The sequence below is a fragment of the Electrona antarctica genome (genome assembly GCF_951216825.1).
Source record: "Electrona antarctica genome assembly, chromosome: 19".
NCBI lineage: Eukaryota > Metazoa > Chordata > Actinopteri > Myctophiformes > Myctophidae > Electrona > Electrona antarctica.
Window position 1 is genome coordinate 15,495,679 of NC_136800.1, and position 16,022 is coordinate 15,511,700.

The 16,022-nt window shown below is 40.6% G+C and overlaps 1 protein-coding gene and 1 pseudogene across 4 annotated transcripts in view; both read left to right on the top strand.

Moving 5' to 3' along the window:
• Positions 1-664: 664 nt before the first annotated feature.
• On the top strand, positions 665-8,923 carry LOC306942996 (sodium- and chloride-dependent GABA transporter 3-like; annotated as a pseudogene). The gene is made up of 10 exons: positions 665-821; positions 1,018-1,152; positions 1,613-1,670; positions 2,670-2,803; positions 2,960-3,091; positions 3,286-3,389; positions 3,613-3,737; positions 4,337-4,453; positions 6,454-6,521; positions 8,837-8,923. The product of its transcript is annotated as a sodium- and chloride-dependent GABA transporter 3-like (transcript).
• Positions 8,924-9,426: 503 nt separating this feature from the next.
• The window catches only part of LOC306912589 (kinesin-1 heavy chain), a 30,372-nt gene continuing 23,776 nt past the window's right edge, over positions 9,427-16,022 (top strand). For all 3 annotated transcript variants that reach the window (XM_079488922.1, XM_079488921.1, XM_079488923.1), the window contains exons 1-2: positions 9,427-9,843; positions 15,557-15,644. In XM_079488922.1, coding sequence (XP_079345048.1) covers positions 9,715-9,843; positions 15,557-15,644 — 217 coding nt within the window. In that variant the 5' untranslated portion in view covers positions 9,427-9,714. The remainder of the gene's footprint in view (positions 9,844-15,556; positions 15,645-16,022) is intronic.

The following is a 16,022-nucleotide window of genomic DNA, read 5'->3' on the forward strand; positions in this document are numbered from 1 at the left end:
TCAGAAACTGCTAAATGTGAGGGCAGCTACAGTGGCATGCAAAAACCCTAAAGTTGTAGGGTATGCAGGTCAAGAAATCATCCGTAGATATTTTATTCAGGATAACCTACAGTATTTAAAAAATCACACCTGTGTGAACTGAGTGGTGCACGGTCTTGTATAGCCTGATCAGCTGTGGTCTGACGTAATGTCAGTGACCATAGTAACCATGCTCATTTTTTTGGGTCCCACGTACAGGTACACACACGTACAGGTACATACAGACAAAGCTGGTTGTTGGAGTGGTTTGCACCACTCAAAAAGGAGGCCCTATCTTGCCACCCCTTATCCCTAAATTTATATGCTGTTTTTTAATATTTAGAAAAAAACCTTTTAAAATACTTCAACTAGCCGATCTTGTAGATTGGCTATTTTAAAAGGTTTTTCAATATAGTCAAAATGGCAAATAAGTTTAGGGGTAAGGGGTGGTGCTTTTAGTCAAACAGCTGCAGCATTTAAATATTTATATTTAAGTACATTCTAGATGGGCCTAGACATACTGTAGTACTGGTACTACAGGCTTTCTCTCTTTGCTTCAGGCAGTTTGAATGTTTGTCAATGTGCAACAATTAAAAAGAAACTCGCACATATTCTGTAATCACAACCAACAGCTACGAGGGACACTATGAGTAGAGAAAGAAGACAAGAGATAAAGGAAACGATTATTGAAGGCAGAGGACAGTGGGCGAGTAAAACCGAGTATATTCTGGTTGTTGCAGGAAATGTGGTTGGACTGGGAAATGTGTGGAGATTCCCATACCTTTGTTACAAGAATGGTGGAGGTGAATATGATTAATTCATAATCTATATTTCATGTATATGAAATTCTGGGCTGAACTCATGACAAGAATTGCATTGTGAGTTGAGATCCATGGGATTTTTCTTTTGAATTATAAATACTATTATAGCTATATATTTTGATGGTTTTGGAAATGTATGTGTGGATTATGTGTGTGTCATTTACCATTTTCTACATAGGAGCCTTTCTGTTGCCATACGGTCTGTTAGCAGTGGTTTATGGGATCCCTCTCTTCCTGCTGGAGAATGTGATTGGTCAGTACACCCAAGAAGGAATGGTCACCTGCTGGACAAAGATTTGTCCATTGGCAAAGGGTAAGAATTTTAAGGCAAACCCCCCCCCCACACACTGTCAATTATCTAATTTAATCCTGGGCGCTACACTTCCTCTGCCAAACGGGGGGGGCAGCGGACTGACCTCATGCTACCATATATGCATGAGGAGTCTAAGCTGCTTCCTTTCACATGACAGGGGAGAGTTTCCCCGGCCGGACATAGCGCGTGGAAGGAACACGTTATTCTGACCAGTTCCTTTCCCCTCCATCAGGCGCCCCGGCTGACCAGGGGGAGGTAGTTTAGAGACCAGGGGAAATAATGTTTTATTACCGTATTACCACACGTCTAACACTCACTTCATGGCTTGAATAAATTCTGCTCATCATTTCATTTTGTGAAGCAATGTGTATTTGGAAATGATAACTTTTGAATCTGCACCCTGCACCAGGAATTGGATATGGACATCTGCTGATAAAACTTCATCTATATTGTAATCCAGGCCTGGGCTCTCCTCTATCTGATATTCTCCTTCAAATCCCAGCTCCCCTGGAACACAGGTAAAGGCTTAAAGGTTACATTGTGGACTTCATTTTAATGAGTGCCGCACCTGTAGCTCAACTGAGCTGTGTGTGCGCGTGCGTACGCGTGCTTGCGTCCGTGTGTGTGTGTGTGTGAGAGAGAGAGAGAGAGAGAGAGAGAGAGAGAGAGAGAGAGAGCGAGAGCGAGACTGGTGGTTTCCTGTAATTCTTCATCTAGACACTAGATGGTGTTAAATGACTCCCACCTTTTGCACATAAATCATATTTGAGTATTTTAATGGTTTACAGTTGTTCTTGTTTGTTTAAATTAAAATAATACATTACAGTTTTAGCATCAGACATTTTTTTGTCCTTTATCTGTCTTGTGTTATAAAGGACTAGAGCTGTACCCGTTGGGCACTGGCCTACTTGGACCGATGCAAGTTGGAAATGCATGCCCCACCCAGTTATTTAAAATGAAAACAATGAATATACACCATGAACCCCTGTTACCATACAAAATGAATACATATAACTGTCTATCAATATATAAACTAAGGACTCACCAAAGACACAAACTGCTACAGCTGATGCCAATGAACACAGATGTGGGTTCTCGAACAGCATGTTGCTCACTAGAAATAACCACATTTAAATGACCGTTTAGTTGCATTTGGAATTAATCATACACATCCCAAAATTGCAAATAATAATTTTATTTTATTTTCTCTAATAATCCACACAGCTAACTGTGTAGATGATCAGATTTGGCATTCCCAGTCTAAATCTGACAACAAACTCAACCTTGTTAACCAATGCCACCTCTGCTGCCAGTGAATTTTGGGAGTAAGTCTCCTGTATATTTGCTATCACAAAAATACAAAATTGCACAGGTACATTTTTGTTTAAAATGTTTAATAGAATAAGAGCGTTACAAAACCAAAACACATAATCCATTACAATTTGTATCATCCATAACTAAGCCGAGTAAGCTCACATTTGGTCTCCATATAAACTCGTTATTTGTCCTTACATCAGACATCGAGTGTTGTCCATCTCTGGAGGTATTGGGGAGCTGGGCAGCATCAGATGGGATCTGACCCTGTGTCTTCATGGCTTGCTGGGTGTTTTGCTACTTCAGTATCTGGAAAGGTGTCAAATCCTCAGGAAAGGTCCTGTGATAATAATTGATCAGCAAAAACCTGTGCACACTGCACAGATGAGATGTTAATACATGATAAAGGCATACCGGTATTATATAATTATTTTCCATCATAGGTTTCATCGGATACTTCATCTCATATATTCTCTCTATTTGTTCTGATTAGGTAGTGTATTTCACAGCTACTTTCCCCTATATAATGCTCCTAGTCCTGCTAGTCAGGGGTTTAACACTTCCTGGCGCTTGGGACGGGGTTAAGTTCTACCTGTATCCAGACCTGAGCCGCCTATGCACAGCTGTGTGTGTGTGTGTGTGTGTGTGTGTGTGTGTGTGTGTGTGTGTGTGTGTGTGTGTGTGTGTGTGTGTGTGTGTGTGTGTGAGAGCATTAGTTAGTTACAGAAATGTAACTTGTCAAATACTGTAATTCAAAGTATGCAATAATATGCAAATGTTAACTAAACATATTGCTTAGTTGCTGTTTTTCCACTGCAGGTCTGGGTCGAGGCTGGATCTCAAATACTCTTCTCTTGTAGTTTGGCTGCTGGAACTCTCATTGTTTTGGGCATTTATAATGACCCTAACAACAACTGTTACAAGTAAGCATGACTCACTCATCACTTATTTAAAATTCTCCCTACAAGGTTGTCTTGTTGAAAAGACATTTAAACAGTAAAATAACAATGTCTAAAAAAAAAAACAACCTCAATGTGGATGCTCACCTAAGAATAATTATAGTTATAGTAGTCGTGCTTGGTGTGAAAATGCCTTAAAAAGAAGGGAAGTGTAGTGAATTTTGATCACTCTGACAATTAATTCCAGGGACTGCTTTTGGCGGTGTCTGCTGAACAGCGGAACCAGTTTTGTTGCTGGATTTGTTGTCTTCTCTGTGCTTGGCTTCATGGCTCTGAAACAGGCGGTTCCTGTTGACATGGTGGCTGATTCAGGTATTGTATATCTAAAGACAACACCAACTTGAACTCATCACTGCCTAAAGAAGAGCATTGAGCTTAAAACACATTGCATGCTGTATGTCATGCTTTATATGTGGCTTTATATACAGGCAGTGATGTAAATAGGTTTTGAATGTAATGAGTCCCGAGATGCAGGGATGGTCTTTTAGATGAGTCCCTGGGACATTTTATGAGTCCCACTTCAACGACGTTAGGAGTCATATTTTGCCATTTTTACAAATTGCAGCATTTAACTCCCATTTCATTTTCTATGGTTATAATGTGGTTATATTCATGTAGAAAACAGAAAAGGAAATGATTATTATAACTAAAGCTAGCAAAAATAAACTAGAATAAAAAACAGTACAGTAGTACAGTAGTGCATCCTGTGGATGCAGAGGTTGTTGTTTTATTGCGTCCCTTAACTATAAACTGCATTTTGGGATGCAAAATGCACCCTATTTTAATCTCTGTACAGGCTTTATATAACTTCATTACCTGTTTATATGATGTTAAACCTAATAAACCTAATAATATTGGTTACTGAAACTTTTTCCCCAATCCTTCTCATCCTTCTCGTATACTTAACACAGGACCTGGTCTGGCGTTCATTGCTTACCCTCAGGCAGCAGCCATGATGCCGTTACCTCAGTTCTGGAACATCTGCTTTTTCCTAATGCTACTTTCATCAAGACAAAACAACAACACCAGTACTCAACATTCATGTATAAAATATAAAAGTCTGAAATACAAGACACACATGTAAGTATAACGGACTATGAAGTATAACGGACTATGAATCAGTCCATTACCAATCAGGCTGGCATACAGTATATTGTAATGCCTGATTTATACTTGGTTGTGCATGTGTCATGCTCCAAAAATAGCAGATCTACAAACTCACACATCCTAGCTTGAGCCTGTAGATCGGCTATACTTTAGGTGTGACACCATGCGCAACTAGGTATTAATGAGCCTTAAAAGCTGAACTATTCCTCTGTTTCATTTGGCCCACAGTTTGTGATCGTGGAGTGCTTGGTCACCTCAGTGAGTGACATGTTCCCTACACTGTTTTGCAAGCCAGGAAGACGGGAGAGCTTTGTCCTCATCATCTGTTCCTTCAGCTTCTTCATACAACTGACCTTGGTTACTGAGGTAAATAGTATACTGACTAGAGCCCGGCCAAGGACAGATTTTTGGTCAATCAGGAATCCTTTTTGGAGAGACCTAGACCACAGATGTTTTGACTGATATTGTCAAAATATCTAATTATTTTTGAAAAACTTAAAATTGTGATTATGATTGAGAACATTTAATTTAACATTTAACTAATAATCAAAGAAATAATTTAATTAAATGGGGAGGTTGAAAATGTATACAAAATGGTCTGTATAATTGCAGAAACTGATGGCATCAAAAATGTCAAATACATAGGCTATACAGAAAAATAAAACCATACCGATATACTGGCTCTAATAGTGACACTTAATAGCATTTGATTACTGTATCTGTTCTTGTGAAAGGATGAGTGGTATTCATTAGTGAAATGTTTTCTCCTTCACAGGGCGGGATGTATATATTTCTGCTCATTGATTATTATGGCTGCAATAGAGCTTGCCTGGATGTCATGGCTGCGTTTGAATGTCTGGTGGTTGGCTGGATTTTTGGTAATCAAATATTTTTGTTATTTCAACTAATGCCACTCAGTTGCACTCTTGATTTTGGTCTTCGTCAGACCAAATGGCCAATGGCCAGAGTTTGTGTTTTTTATGTTTTTCCGAGGGAAGATAAGAGGATAGAGGTGGGGTAGAGCAGATAGGGTCTGTGAGCAGCTTATCTCAGGCACCACTGGAGCGATTGGCGTGAAACTTTCCACACACGAGTCCCAGTGGGCCAAGATAGAACCTCCACCTCATAACAGCCTGCTTCATCTTGAATCATAGGTTGTACATTACAATAAAAAACACAATGTCCTTGGAATCCTTGGATTATGATGCAACTCCATAGCATAGTAGGCGATGCCTGTTTCCCTTTGTGTTTTCTTGACCATATATATTTGTTAGATGCTTCAATGACTCTAATGTGCTGGGTTGATTAGAGGGTGTTTATCACAGTGACAAATGTATGTGGTGTTTTACTCAGACATACGTATGATAATTACACACTTGAGTATTAGAACTGACAGACCATTTTATTTCTTCACAGGGGTTAATAATTGTAATGATATTATTCAAAAAAATGACCAGTCAACAAGCATGTACTTTTTTCAACGTGTGCTGAGGGTATTTAATTCCTCTGCTGTCTCTGGTGAGTTGATCAGGTTTATATCCTGTTCAGATTTAAACCAAAATTATTTGTTGTCCAACAACTCCTCTCCCCCAACAACATTTTCGATTGTCAGAAACTATCTCTTATCTATTATAACAAATGCCATGTATCATAAATTACTTTTACAGAATTTCTTCAATTAAATTAATGGTGCATTTAATTATAAATAAATACATTTATTTCCGTTATTTTAAAAATGTCAATACATTCACGACAAAATATAGTTTTGAATTATTATAATTATTTCCCTTATTTACCAACTGTTGGAATGGACAGTTGACTCGCATGTTTGACTGACAAATAATACTTTAGTTTACACATTATTTTAAAGAACCTTGTTTTTCCATACATTTCCAGTGTTCCTTTCTCCTGTATATGTTAGATGGCAACCAGCTCAAGATGAACCACTACATTTACCCTGACTGGGCTTATGGACTGGGCTGGGCCATGGTACTCTCATCTGTTATCATGGTGCCCCTGTGGGGAATTGGACAGATTTGTCTTGGGACAGGCTCTTTAAGACAGGTCAGATTCCTGTTTCCGAGGCCTAAAATACGACTTGTGTTGAATAATATGATTTCATAGCTAGATGATTGTGTATTCCATTTTAAGAATGTGCTGTATAGGAAAAAGGAATGCCATGGTCTTATGTCAGCTGGGATTTGAGCCTATGCAGACTAAGGTATATAGAAAGTCAGTACACTAAATGGTGCATTTATATAGCGCTTTACATAACATTCACACACACACACACACACACATATACACACACACAACCTGCAAATCAGAAGCAATTAGGGATTCAGCATCTTGCTCAAGGACACTTCGACACTAAGGAGCCCAGGATCGAACTGGGAACCTCACGATTCCCATCTGGCAGTTCTACCAGCCACTCTACCCCTGAGTCACTGACGCCCACCCACTGTACCATTCCACTAGCTAGCCACGCCAGAATTATTCTTTGTTGCCCTTCAAAATATTCAGCCTGGCAGAAAAAGAAAACAGAAGAACCTCAGACAAACCTGGAGTTGACATCATCTATATAAAAGTTTGTTACTGGCACCAGAATCAACTTAGCAACACAGTTAGAATAGCAGCATTACAGTCCACTATTCTTATGAGGCCTGGATTGTGGACAGGGACTTTTTCATATACATATTTTAAAATGCAAAATGAAGACTACTGTTAAAGCATGCAGGTGTATACAGAAATCTTGCTAATTAAAACAAAAAATAACAAGTTTTATGTCCATGGTCTCCCTCTCCCAACAGAGAGAGGTAACTGCAAGAATATCTGATCTACGATAAAGATTGTGGCGCATCTAATCGGTGCAACCGTGTCGTGTGCTTCAAATAAATAAGTAACTATTGATATTGTCAACCAGTGTGTGTCCTACCCGACATCAGGGACTACATTTCTCCACTGCCAAACACTGCGGATGTACTAGTTATACTCTACCATACAGACTAGTTAAATTCATGTTTTATTCATTCATTGCTATGCTAATTCCTAGCCAATTCCCAGATTGTATACTGGAAGGGGAAAAAAATCAACTCTGAAGTTAACACTGAATACAAAGAATACCTACTGTTCACATTTTCTGTTGAAATTCTTTGAATTGCAGGCATTTCTCTGAGCTCTAAGCTTGGACAGCAGTTCATCCACATATAGCCTTCCTTCAAAAGCACAGTTCTAGTCTTTGATCGATTTACTTTATTCGTTAATTGTATTAGTTAGTTCAAATGTAAACAGCACGGGAGTACAGTAAAGGAGTACAGTAAACTGGGGGCTATCCATTGTGGTCCTAACATTCGTCTAACATTTTAGATAATGTGGCAAAATACAAAAGTGGGAAAAGACTTTCACATCATTTTCCTCCCTTTTCATTATTGTGTTATGTACAGTAACTAAAAGTTACTGACTGAACTTTACAAGCTGTACTGTAAATATATTATTGCTATTATTCACAATGTTATTTGTCATCACTCATCACCATGTCCATTGACAATAAAATAGCAGCTACACACCACATTCCATGGAACAACAAATGAGATTAATTGATCAAAGTGACAGCTGGACCCCATGGTGCCTGAACCCCTCCTAAGAGAGGCTTAATTTGATAAATTGCTGTCATAGCCTGTTAACTCACATGTAAAAATAAAAACATTTGCTCATAATCCAAAGCAGAAAAAATACATTTTGGTTTACCCAACAGTAACTAAATATTTTTAATCTAACTTGCTTGTCATCCATGTATGCATGACACCAATGGTGGATGAAGTAATCACATTTTGTACTTAGTAAGAGTACCTATACTACAAAGTCAAAATACTAAAATAAATAAGTCCATAAGTCTATGTTTGCAGAATGTCCAAATGTATAAACATGCTTTGAAAATAGCAAATCTACAAGCTTTGTGAGTTTGTAGATCAGCTATTTTAACTAGCCTAAGTATGCATAGGGCTGACGTGGTTAATGCATGTTTTATAATAATAATCTAAATCTACAAAGTAACTAAAGTTGTCAAATAATTATAGTGGAGTAAAAAGTACAATATTTGCCTCTGAGATGTAGTGGAGTAGAAGTAAAAGTATTTAAATTTGGAAACGTAAAACAATCCTCAAAAGTGTACTTGAGTAGAGTACTTGGGTAAATGTACTCAGTTACTTTTACACCACTGCATACCACCAGCCCTGTATGCCCAGTGAACAAGTAAATAGACACAGTGTGGTGTCTTGTGGGACATGTATGTTGCTCATTGACAGGCTAGCCAGACAGCCTACACAGCAGTGCCACACCCATCCACTCCCAGAGAAAACACAAGTAGGCCAGTCAAACTGGTATTTGGATGAACTAAGTAAGAAGCAATGGAAAAAGGATATCCCTTGTTTCAGGGAGTGGCCAATCTGTTCTGCCACTTGTGTTTTAGTCTGGCATTACTTCATTTGTATTCAGTGAGGTCATGCACTATTAATTGTCCTCTAGGAATAAGTTGCATGGCTGAAAACAACAAGTATTCTTAAGATTGTAGGACTATACTGTTAAGTATAAGGGGATTATATTCTTCATGACAGCAGAACAATATATTATGATTATATAAACAAACAAGTCAATCAAGTGGATTAACACTGATGTATTATTCTATTATATCCACTTCTATGCCATTATTTTAATATAATGATTTTAATATAATAAAAAAGTAAAAACAACATTCAGTCATAATTACAATAAATTCTAGTCCATTCAAAATATTTTGATCTGGTGGATCTTAGAAAATAATGCAAAAATGTATTCTGATATTTCTAATAGAAATAAACCTTTATTGATTACAATGAATCAGTCCGTGGCAGTGCTGAGGGGGTGACGTCATTGTGATCCACATACACACAGCAGGAGGGGTGAGGTGGCCAGCAGCAGCACTGATCCACCGGCATCATGGCTCCCATACAGGAGAGGAAGTGATTTAGGGCGAAATAGGTTATTTTTTTGTTGTACAACAGACATATTATTGCACTTTCCAGACGTCGAGAGCGGGACAGAGGGGCTCGGCCTCCCTTCCCCCCCACAGGCCGCCCCTAGATCCAGGATCTAATTTTATTTTTTATTGTGTGAATTATTTCCATCCCGACAACCGTGGTGGAAGATGGCCGACGTCCCGGCGGAGTGCACCATCAAAGTGATGTGCCGTTTTCGGCCCATGAACAGTTCAGAGGTGACAAGAGGGGACAGATACACTCCCAAGTTTCAAGGGGAAGAGAGTGTGGTCATCGCGGTGAGTTATTTTGTCTCGGTCGTTGATATTTACCTGTTTGTCGGCGGGTGACCGTCATCGGGTAGACGGGTACGCCATTTGTGATTGTCTTGGGGCGGTTAGCATGTTAGCTCGTCGGCTAACGTTAAGATAGCCCTGACTGACTGACTGACCTGTCCGTCGCTGCGTTGTGGTCCCGCTGACCCTGCTCTCATCGGCTGCAAACCCAAATGAGCCCCTCTAAACGTACATGGGTGCGGGGGGTTCATTTAGACGTGGCATTATGTGTCACAAATGAAGGCAAGAGCGACATGACAGGTTGTGTGGTTGAGCTGTCATTCAACAAAGCCACAGCGGATCCCTGCCTGCCCTGGAGGAGCCGGTTGCTCGCCTGTATTGCGACCTTTTTTTTGGGGGGGGGGACCCTCTGATTTCATGGTGTTTAACGTTACTGTCATTACCAAGATATACATTCTGACAACGAATGGCCCCAATATAGGGTGCAGTGTGTGTGCAATGTGTGTGTGTGTGTGTGTGAATGTGTCTAGGTTGCAGCAAGCTTGGCTAGTCCCCACTGGGCTGGTCAGCTAGCTATAGCTTGCTCATGGCTAGCTGTAGCCAAGGCCAGCTAATCTGTCAGCTGGCCTAGCTATATAGCATGATAGCTGACAGTTTACTTAAGCAGCTGTTATTCAATCCAAGCCTAGTTTCAGAATTATACAGTGTTTTGTGCTGATGTACTCTATTCATAATTCATAGTTATTTTTTTTTTACAAGCGGGTATAATATCTAGGTTGACTAATATTCAATGCACAGCGCAATATATTATCTTTCGGCAGATAGAGCGACCTGAAGGCAAAAAAAAAATCAATGACGTATATTCAACTGAAAGCGTCGACAAAAATGACGTAGATAGGTGCTACTGCAAAGTGTCGACATTTTTGTCGAGTGTCATTGGTCCTCTTTGGTTGATTTTCATTACGGGTTGAAAGTGCCATTTAGCTATTTTAGTTCACCTTAACCAGGTCCTTCTAATCTAGGTAGAGCTCAATGGTGGAGATTTGATTTCAGTGCATTATTTTTTGTTTCCATCCAGCTGGACACTGGCCAGTTCAAGATCAATTTCCTGACAACATTGCACACCCGAGCCATTACTGATCCTATCCGTTTACTGTTTGTTTTCTTTTGGCCTAATTAGTCCTCTTGTGATTGTGAAACAGACCTCAACACTTGATCATGCTAATGCCTACACCGACTACACTATGACAAAAGAAGGAAATGCCTTTTAGTTGTGCATGTGTACAGCATCGGTTTAGGTCGTTGTCCAGATCATTCTGGGTTATCATCATTACACTTGCCTGGGTGTGTTTTTCAAGGATCCCTTGTATAGAAGTTAGTCTCATGACATTTCATGCCACTTGAGCATAGAGACAGACAGGTGACAAATTAAACGAACAACTATCAAGTGTTGGGCCACCACAAGCCAGCAGAACGGCTTCAATTTGCCTTGGCATAGATTGTACAAGTTTCTAGAACTGTACTAGAAGCATCATGGAACACCATTGACCATTCCAACTAAAATAGTCTAATCTAACATGACCAAATGATTCCATAGGTGTACTACAATTGTGGTGCGATCTGGTGTCTGCGGTGGCCACGCCATAGCATATGATTAGCATAATACTCCAAGTCTCCAACCATTCGGTGACCCCTCATGCCCTTTGGATGGGAGGCTTGATAATAGGATAAAAGGACAAGTGAACCCAAACCATGCCAGTCAGGAGCCCCCCCCCCCCCCCCCCCCCCCACACACACACACACAGTAAACCAGAGTAGGTGCTGGACCGCCTCACTGTGGGTGTCAAGCATTCAGGCCTGTGCCGTTATCTTGGTGTGTGTCACACCGACTATATGGTGTATCTAGTCTGACCATATATATATTTTTTTCTTCAAATGTGCAACACTACTATAAAATCCCTCACTATGTAGTAACCTGTTGTTCTCACTGACAGTCCGATCACGTCCTGCACCTGAGGAAGAGCTGCTCCTTATCTCATGTCTCACTAATGCACAAGCATCACTGTAAAGTGTAAACCAGTGGTTCCCAAACTGGGGTCCGGGGTCCTTGAGGGAGTTCCATGGGGTCCCCAGCTAAATGATAGTTAGTAACCAAATGGACCCTTATGGGTCTGTAACTCAGAGAGTGTACAAATGGGTCTATTTGGTTCCATTTGTACACTCTGAGTTAAATTAACAGTGATTTTACAATATTAATTGGGGTTTCCGAGATAGAAATGCCATTAAATGCATATGCGTAATGCATATCAAACTGGCGGTCCTTGGAATTAAACGGGTTGAGAATCACTGCTAGAGCCGTACAAAACTTCTCTTATGAGGGTCCCTGGCATATCTTTTCTAATGGGGGTCCGTGGGCCAAATAGTGTCAATTTGGGGGTCCTTGACATGAAAAAGTTTGGGAACCACTGCTGTAAAATGAATGTGCACCTTTTTTTTTGTACCTTAATTATAAAGTTTGAAATAGGCTGGGTTTTTTTTTTTTTTTTAGTTGAATCACTAGTGATTTTAGCAATGAAGCATACTGCAGCAGCTGTGCAAACACCTTTTGTCTGACTTTACATGAAAATATAGTTAAACATTGTTTCTGTAACAGTCCTGTCTTTCATGGACTGTCTACCTACACACAGTTGACACACCTCAGGAAGTGAGGAGAAGGAATGAAATGGTATAAACCGCTGTCTAGCTCCATTTGTGTTTGAAATTTCATTTTGATTCAGGTCTTTTCATAGTTGACCGTCTGGTGTATATGGCATCCAATAGACATATTCATTCTACACCATACAAAACGGATAAGCAAGGCCATTTTAAATATGGTGATTTGAGTAGTTTTGGTGATGCAGAGTTGCAGACATTAGACCTGTATGACTCCATCTCCATTAGAAAGCTCACTGTTTCCTACGTGCCAGCCAAGCACGATGCTCCCTGGCCCAAATCAAAGTGCCAGTCATGATGCCCAGCCCCTTTCGTCCAAGTGCCAGTCATGGTGCCCAGCCCGTTTTGACGTGCCAGTCATGGTGCCAGAATGCCAGCGCACATTGTGAAAGACGCAAGTGTTATGGGGCTTAGTAGATTCTAGCAGTGCAGCTGCTGTTCTATGAACTCCTACAACACTGACGGTACTCATATAAGCAGCAGAGGCAGCAGTACAAACCTCTTGGGTAATCCCCCTGTGTCCTCTCTCCTGGCAACCAGCTGTTCTACCAATCAGAGCAGGAAACGGGCCTGGTGACTGGGTGATTATGCGTGTTATTTTGCAGATGCTCTTATCCTGGATGCTTCATATTTATTTGTGTCTCATTTTGAAACAATCTAGGCCAGGGTGTGGGCCTTGTATTAAGGCTTAAGCCCAAGCAGTCGTGATTTTACGTCTAGGCCTGTGATGACGCCAACCAGCTTGCCTTTAAAAAAAGGCCCTGGCTTGCAGCTAGAGCAGCTTGGGCCTCTGTTAGCTACATGTACTATAATGTTTGGATGTTTTTTGTTGTGAAGGGATGCTGAGTCTTTGGTATTGTTGGCTTTTTCCTCACTCTGTTCCAACTTCCTGCAGTGCCTGTTCTCTTAGCTTTAAATGCCTGCTTGGCCAGGCCTGTGCCAGGGATGGAGATAGGGGAAGAAGTGAACAAGGGAATGAGATGAGGTTTCCAGATGAGGTGGTACAAGTGTGTTTTCCGGCTAGGTTTTGCCGGCAGAGCAAGTGTGTGTGTGTGTGTGTGTGTGTGCTGTGCTGTGGGTGAATTATTCATGCATCCATTTCTTGCCCTGTCAGTCATGTACAGAAAAAGACTCACGAGCACATCATCCTCCCAGGCTATACTTTCTCATCACATATTAGCATTCCGATGCCTTGCCAGGACACAGCTGTGCTACTTTTAGGTTGGTCTAACCACAGAGTAAGCTGAATAGAGTGATGACTTTAATGAGAGCGCTATCTGGTTAAAGACCCAAATCTAGTTCTGTACTACTTTTGCTCCTGTAGCTTCTAATATTAGCAAGGTAAACATCAATACCAGATTGGTTAAAGTTTGGAACAGTGGCCTAATTTTGCCTTGTAACACAAATTTAATTGGAAGTTAGTCAAGTCATGCACTGCTTTATTGGGATCATGTGGATGATGGGGTAGAACTATGTTGGACTTTGCTTTACACTAGTAATTGAATTGCCTTGTCTGAGCAATTTCATGACGTGGCCGTTGTGGGCCAGGAAACTGAGAATAATAATAAGCACATATTTTGTATACTACAACAATGCTTTTCACTGTGCAATATACAGTTAAATTTAGTAATCCCATGACATTGAATAGTAGGTATTAATGCGACCAATGGCACCAGCAGTGACAGTGAGTACTTTGAACTTTGGCTAGACAGGGGTGGATACTGGCTCAGCACTCAACACTCTGTTGGGTTGTGGCTTAGCAATATTGCAACTGTAATAGATTTGTGATGTTAATGGACACCAGTGGTCCCTAGTTGCTTTGGGCAGTGATAAGTGGACAAATTAAACCCCTCTCAGCTATTGTAGTTAACTACTACGATCCATCACAATCATGTGTTTTCACGATTAATGATTGAAGCTCCAGTTGATTGAAGCTCCTGTTCAGGATTTGTGCACAAACCAAGAAGTCATGACCAATATGTGGTGGTGTCCATGGTGACCTAAGAAGAGAGCGGTGTCAACATTCTGCGCCCTGGGCTTGGCTTTACTAATTCATATGGTGTTGTCAGCCAACCTGACAATTACCCCCCCTGTGCTACTAAGGCATGTATATTTTGAAACATTGAGGAGGGCCCCCGCTGGGAAGAGCTATCCCTTTGTACTTGATTACACACCACACACAACAGAAGACACGATGAGTCAGATAAGTCTCTAACTCTATGCAGACAGCACGCCATGTCAGTCAAATCGCTTCAATGTTCTGACCCTGCAGTTGGCTCCCTTTGAATATACCCATTGATAGCTTTCTCATTATAACTCATTATTTGATATTTCACTATAACATTATATGGCTGCCAAATAAGTGTGTGTGTGTGTGTGTGTGTGTGTGTGTGTGTGTGTGTGTGTGTGTGTGTGTGTGTGTGTGTGTGTGTGTGTGTGTGTGTGTGTGTGTGTGTGTGTGTGTGTGTGTGTGTGTGTGTGTGTGTGTGTGTGTGTGTGTGTGTGTGTGTGTGTGTGTGTGTGTGTGTGTGTGTTATACAGTATGCATATTTTTTCGTGTGTAATGTAACGTTTCAGTTCACTTGGCCTTATAGCATATTAGTGTAAATTATAGGTTATTATGAGCAGGTACTGTAGTACTCTCTTCTTTGTTTTGCATTAGCCTAACTCCTCGGCCAGGGGTGAAAATTCAGAGTCTGGTGGAACAGTTGATTTCATTATCAGACTATGCAGAGACTGTTTAAGAGACTGAGATAAACTGTATAGGACTACCTGGTTTCAGTGGTTCATTAAGTTGGGAGCATCAGTAGATTGTGGAAGATTGCTTATCAGTGGAACATGCTGTCATTTTGGTAATCAGGCTTTATTGGGGAAGATGTAGGGCAGATATTCTCCTAATACTGTGCAATACACCTACGACTATAGGCCATTTTAACAGGACTTTGAAAAGATGAGTATCATAATGGCATTATAAATAATTCTTTCATCTTTCTCACTATTTCAGGGGAAACCGTACGCGTTTGACAGAGTGTTCCAGTCTAATACAACACAAGAGCAGGTGTACAATGCCTGTGCCCAGAGAATTGTCAAAGGTGAGGTCTCTGTTGTGTTTTGTCCAACCATAAAAACATCTTAAGAGATATATGTACGTTCATGTGTGTCCGTCATTCAAGTCACAGCAATACACATTATAGTTGTGTGAATCTTAATTGCCCTTGTTATTGCAAATGGCAATACAAGCAGTCAACTACATATTAATTATACTATGTACATATTCATTATAATTATTACGCCTGAGAAGCGTGCACGCATCCGCCTGCCCTGGGTGACAGCAGACTGTTGGGCGAGCGCTGGTGCTTTGCCATGGGGGGTCAGATAAACATATGGAATGAATTCTGTATTGGCCATATATGGAGCGTGTGTTGAGTGTACAGTGATTGATGAGATCAGATGATGAAATGAAATGAAAT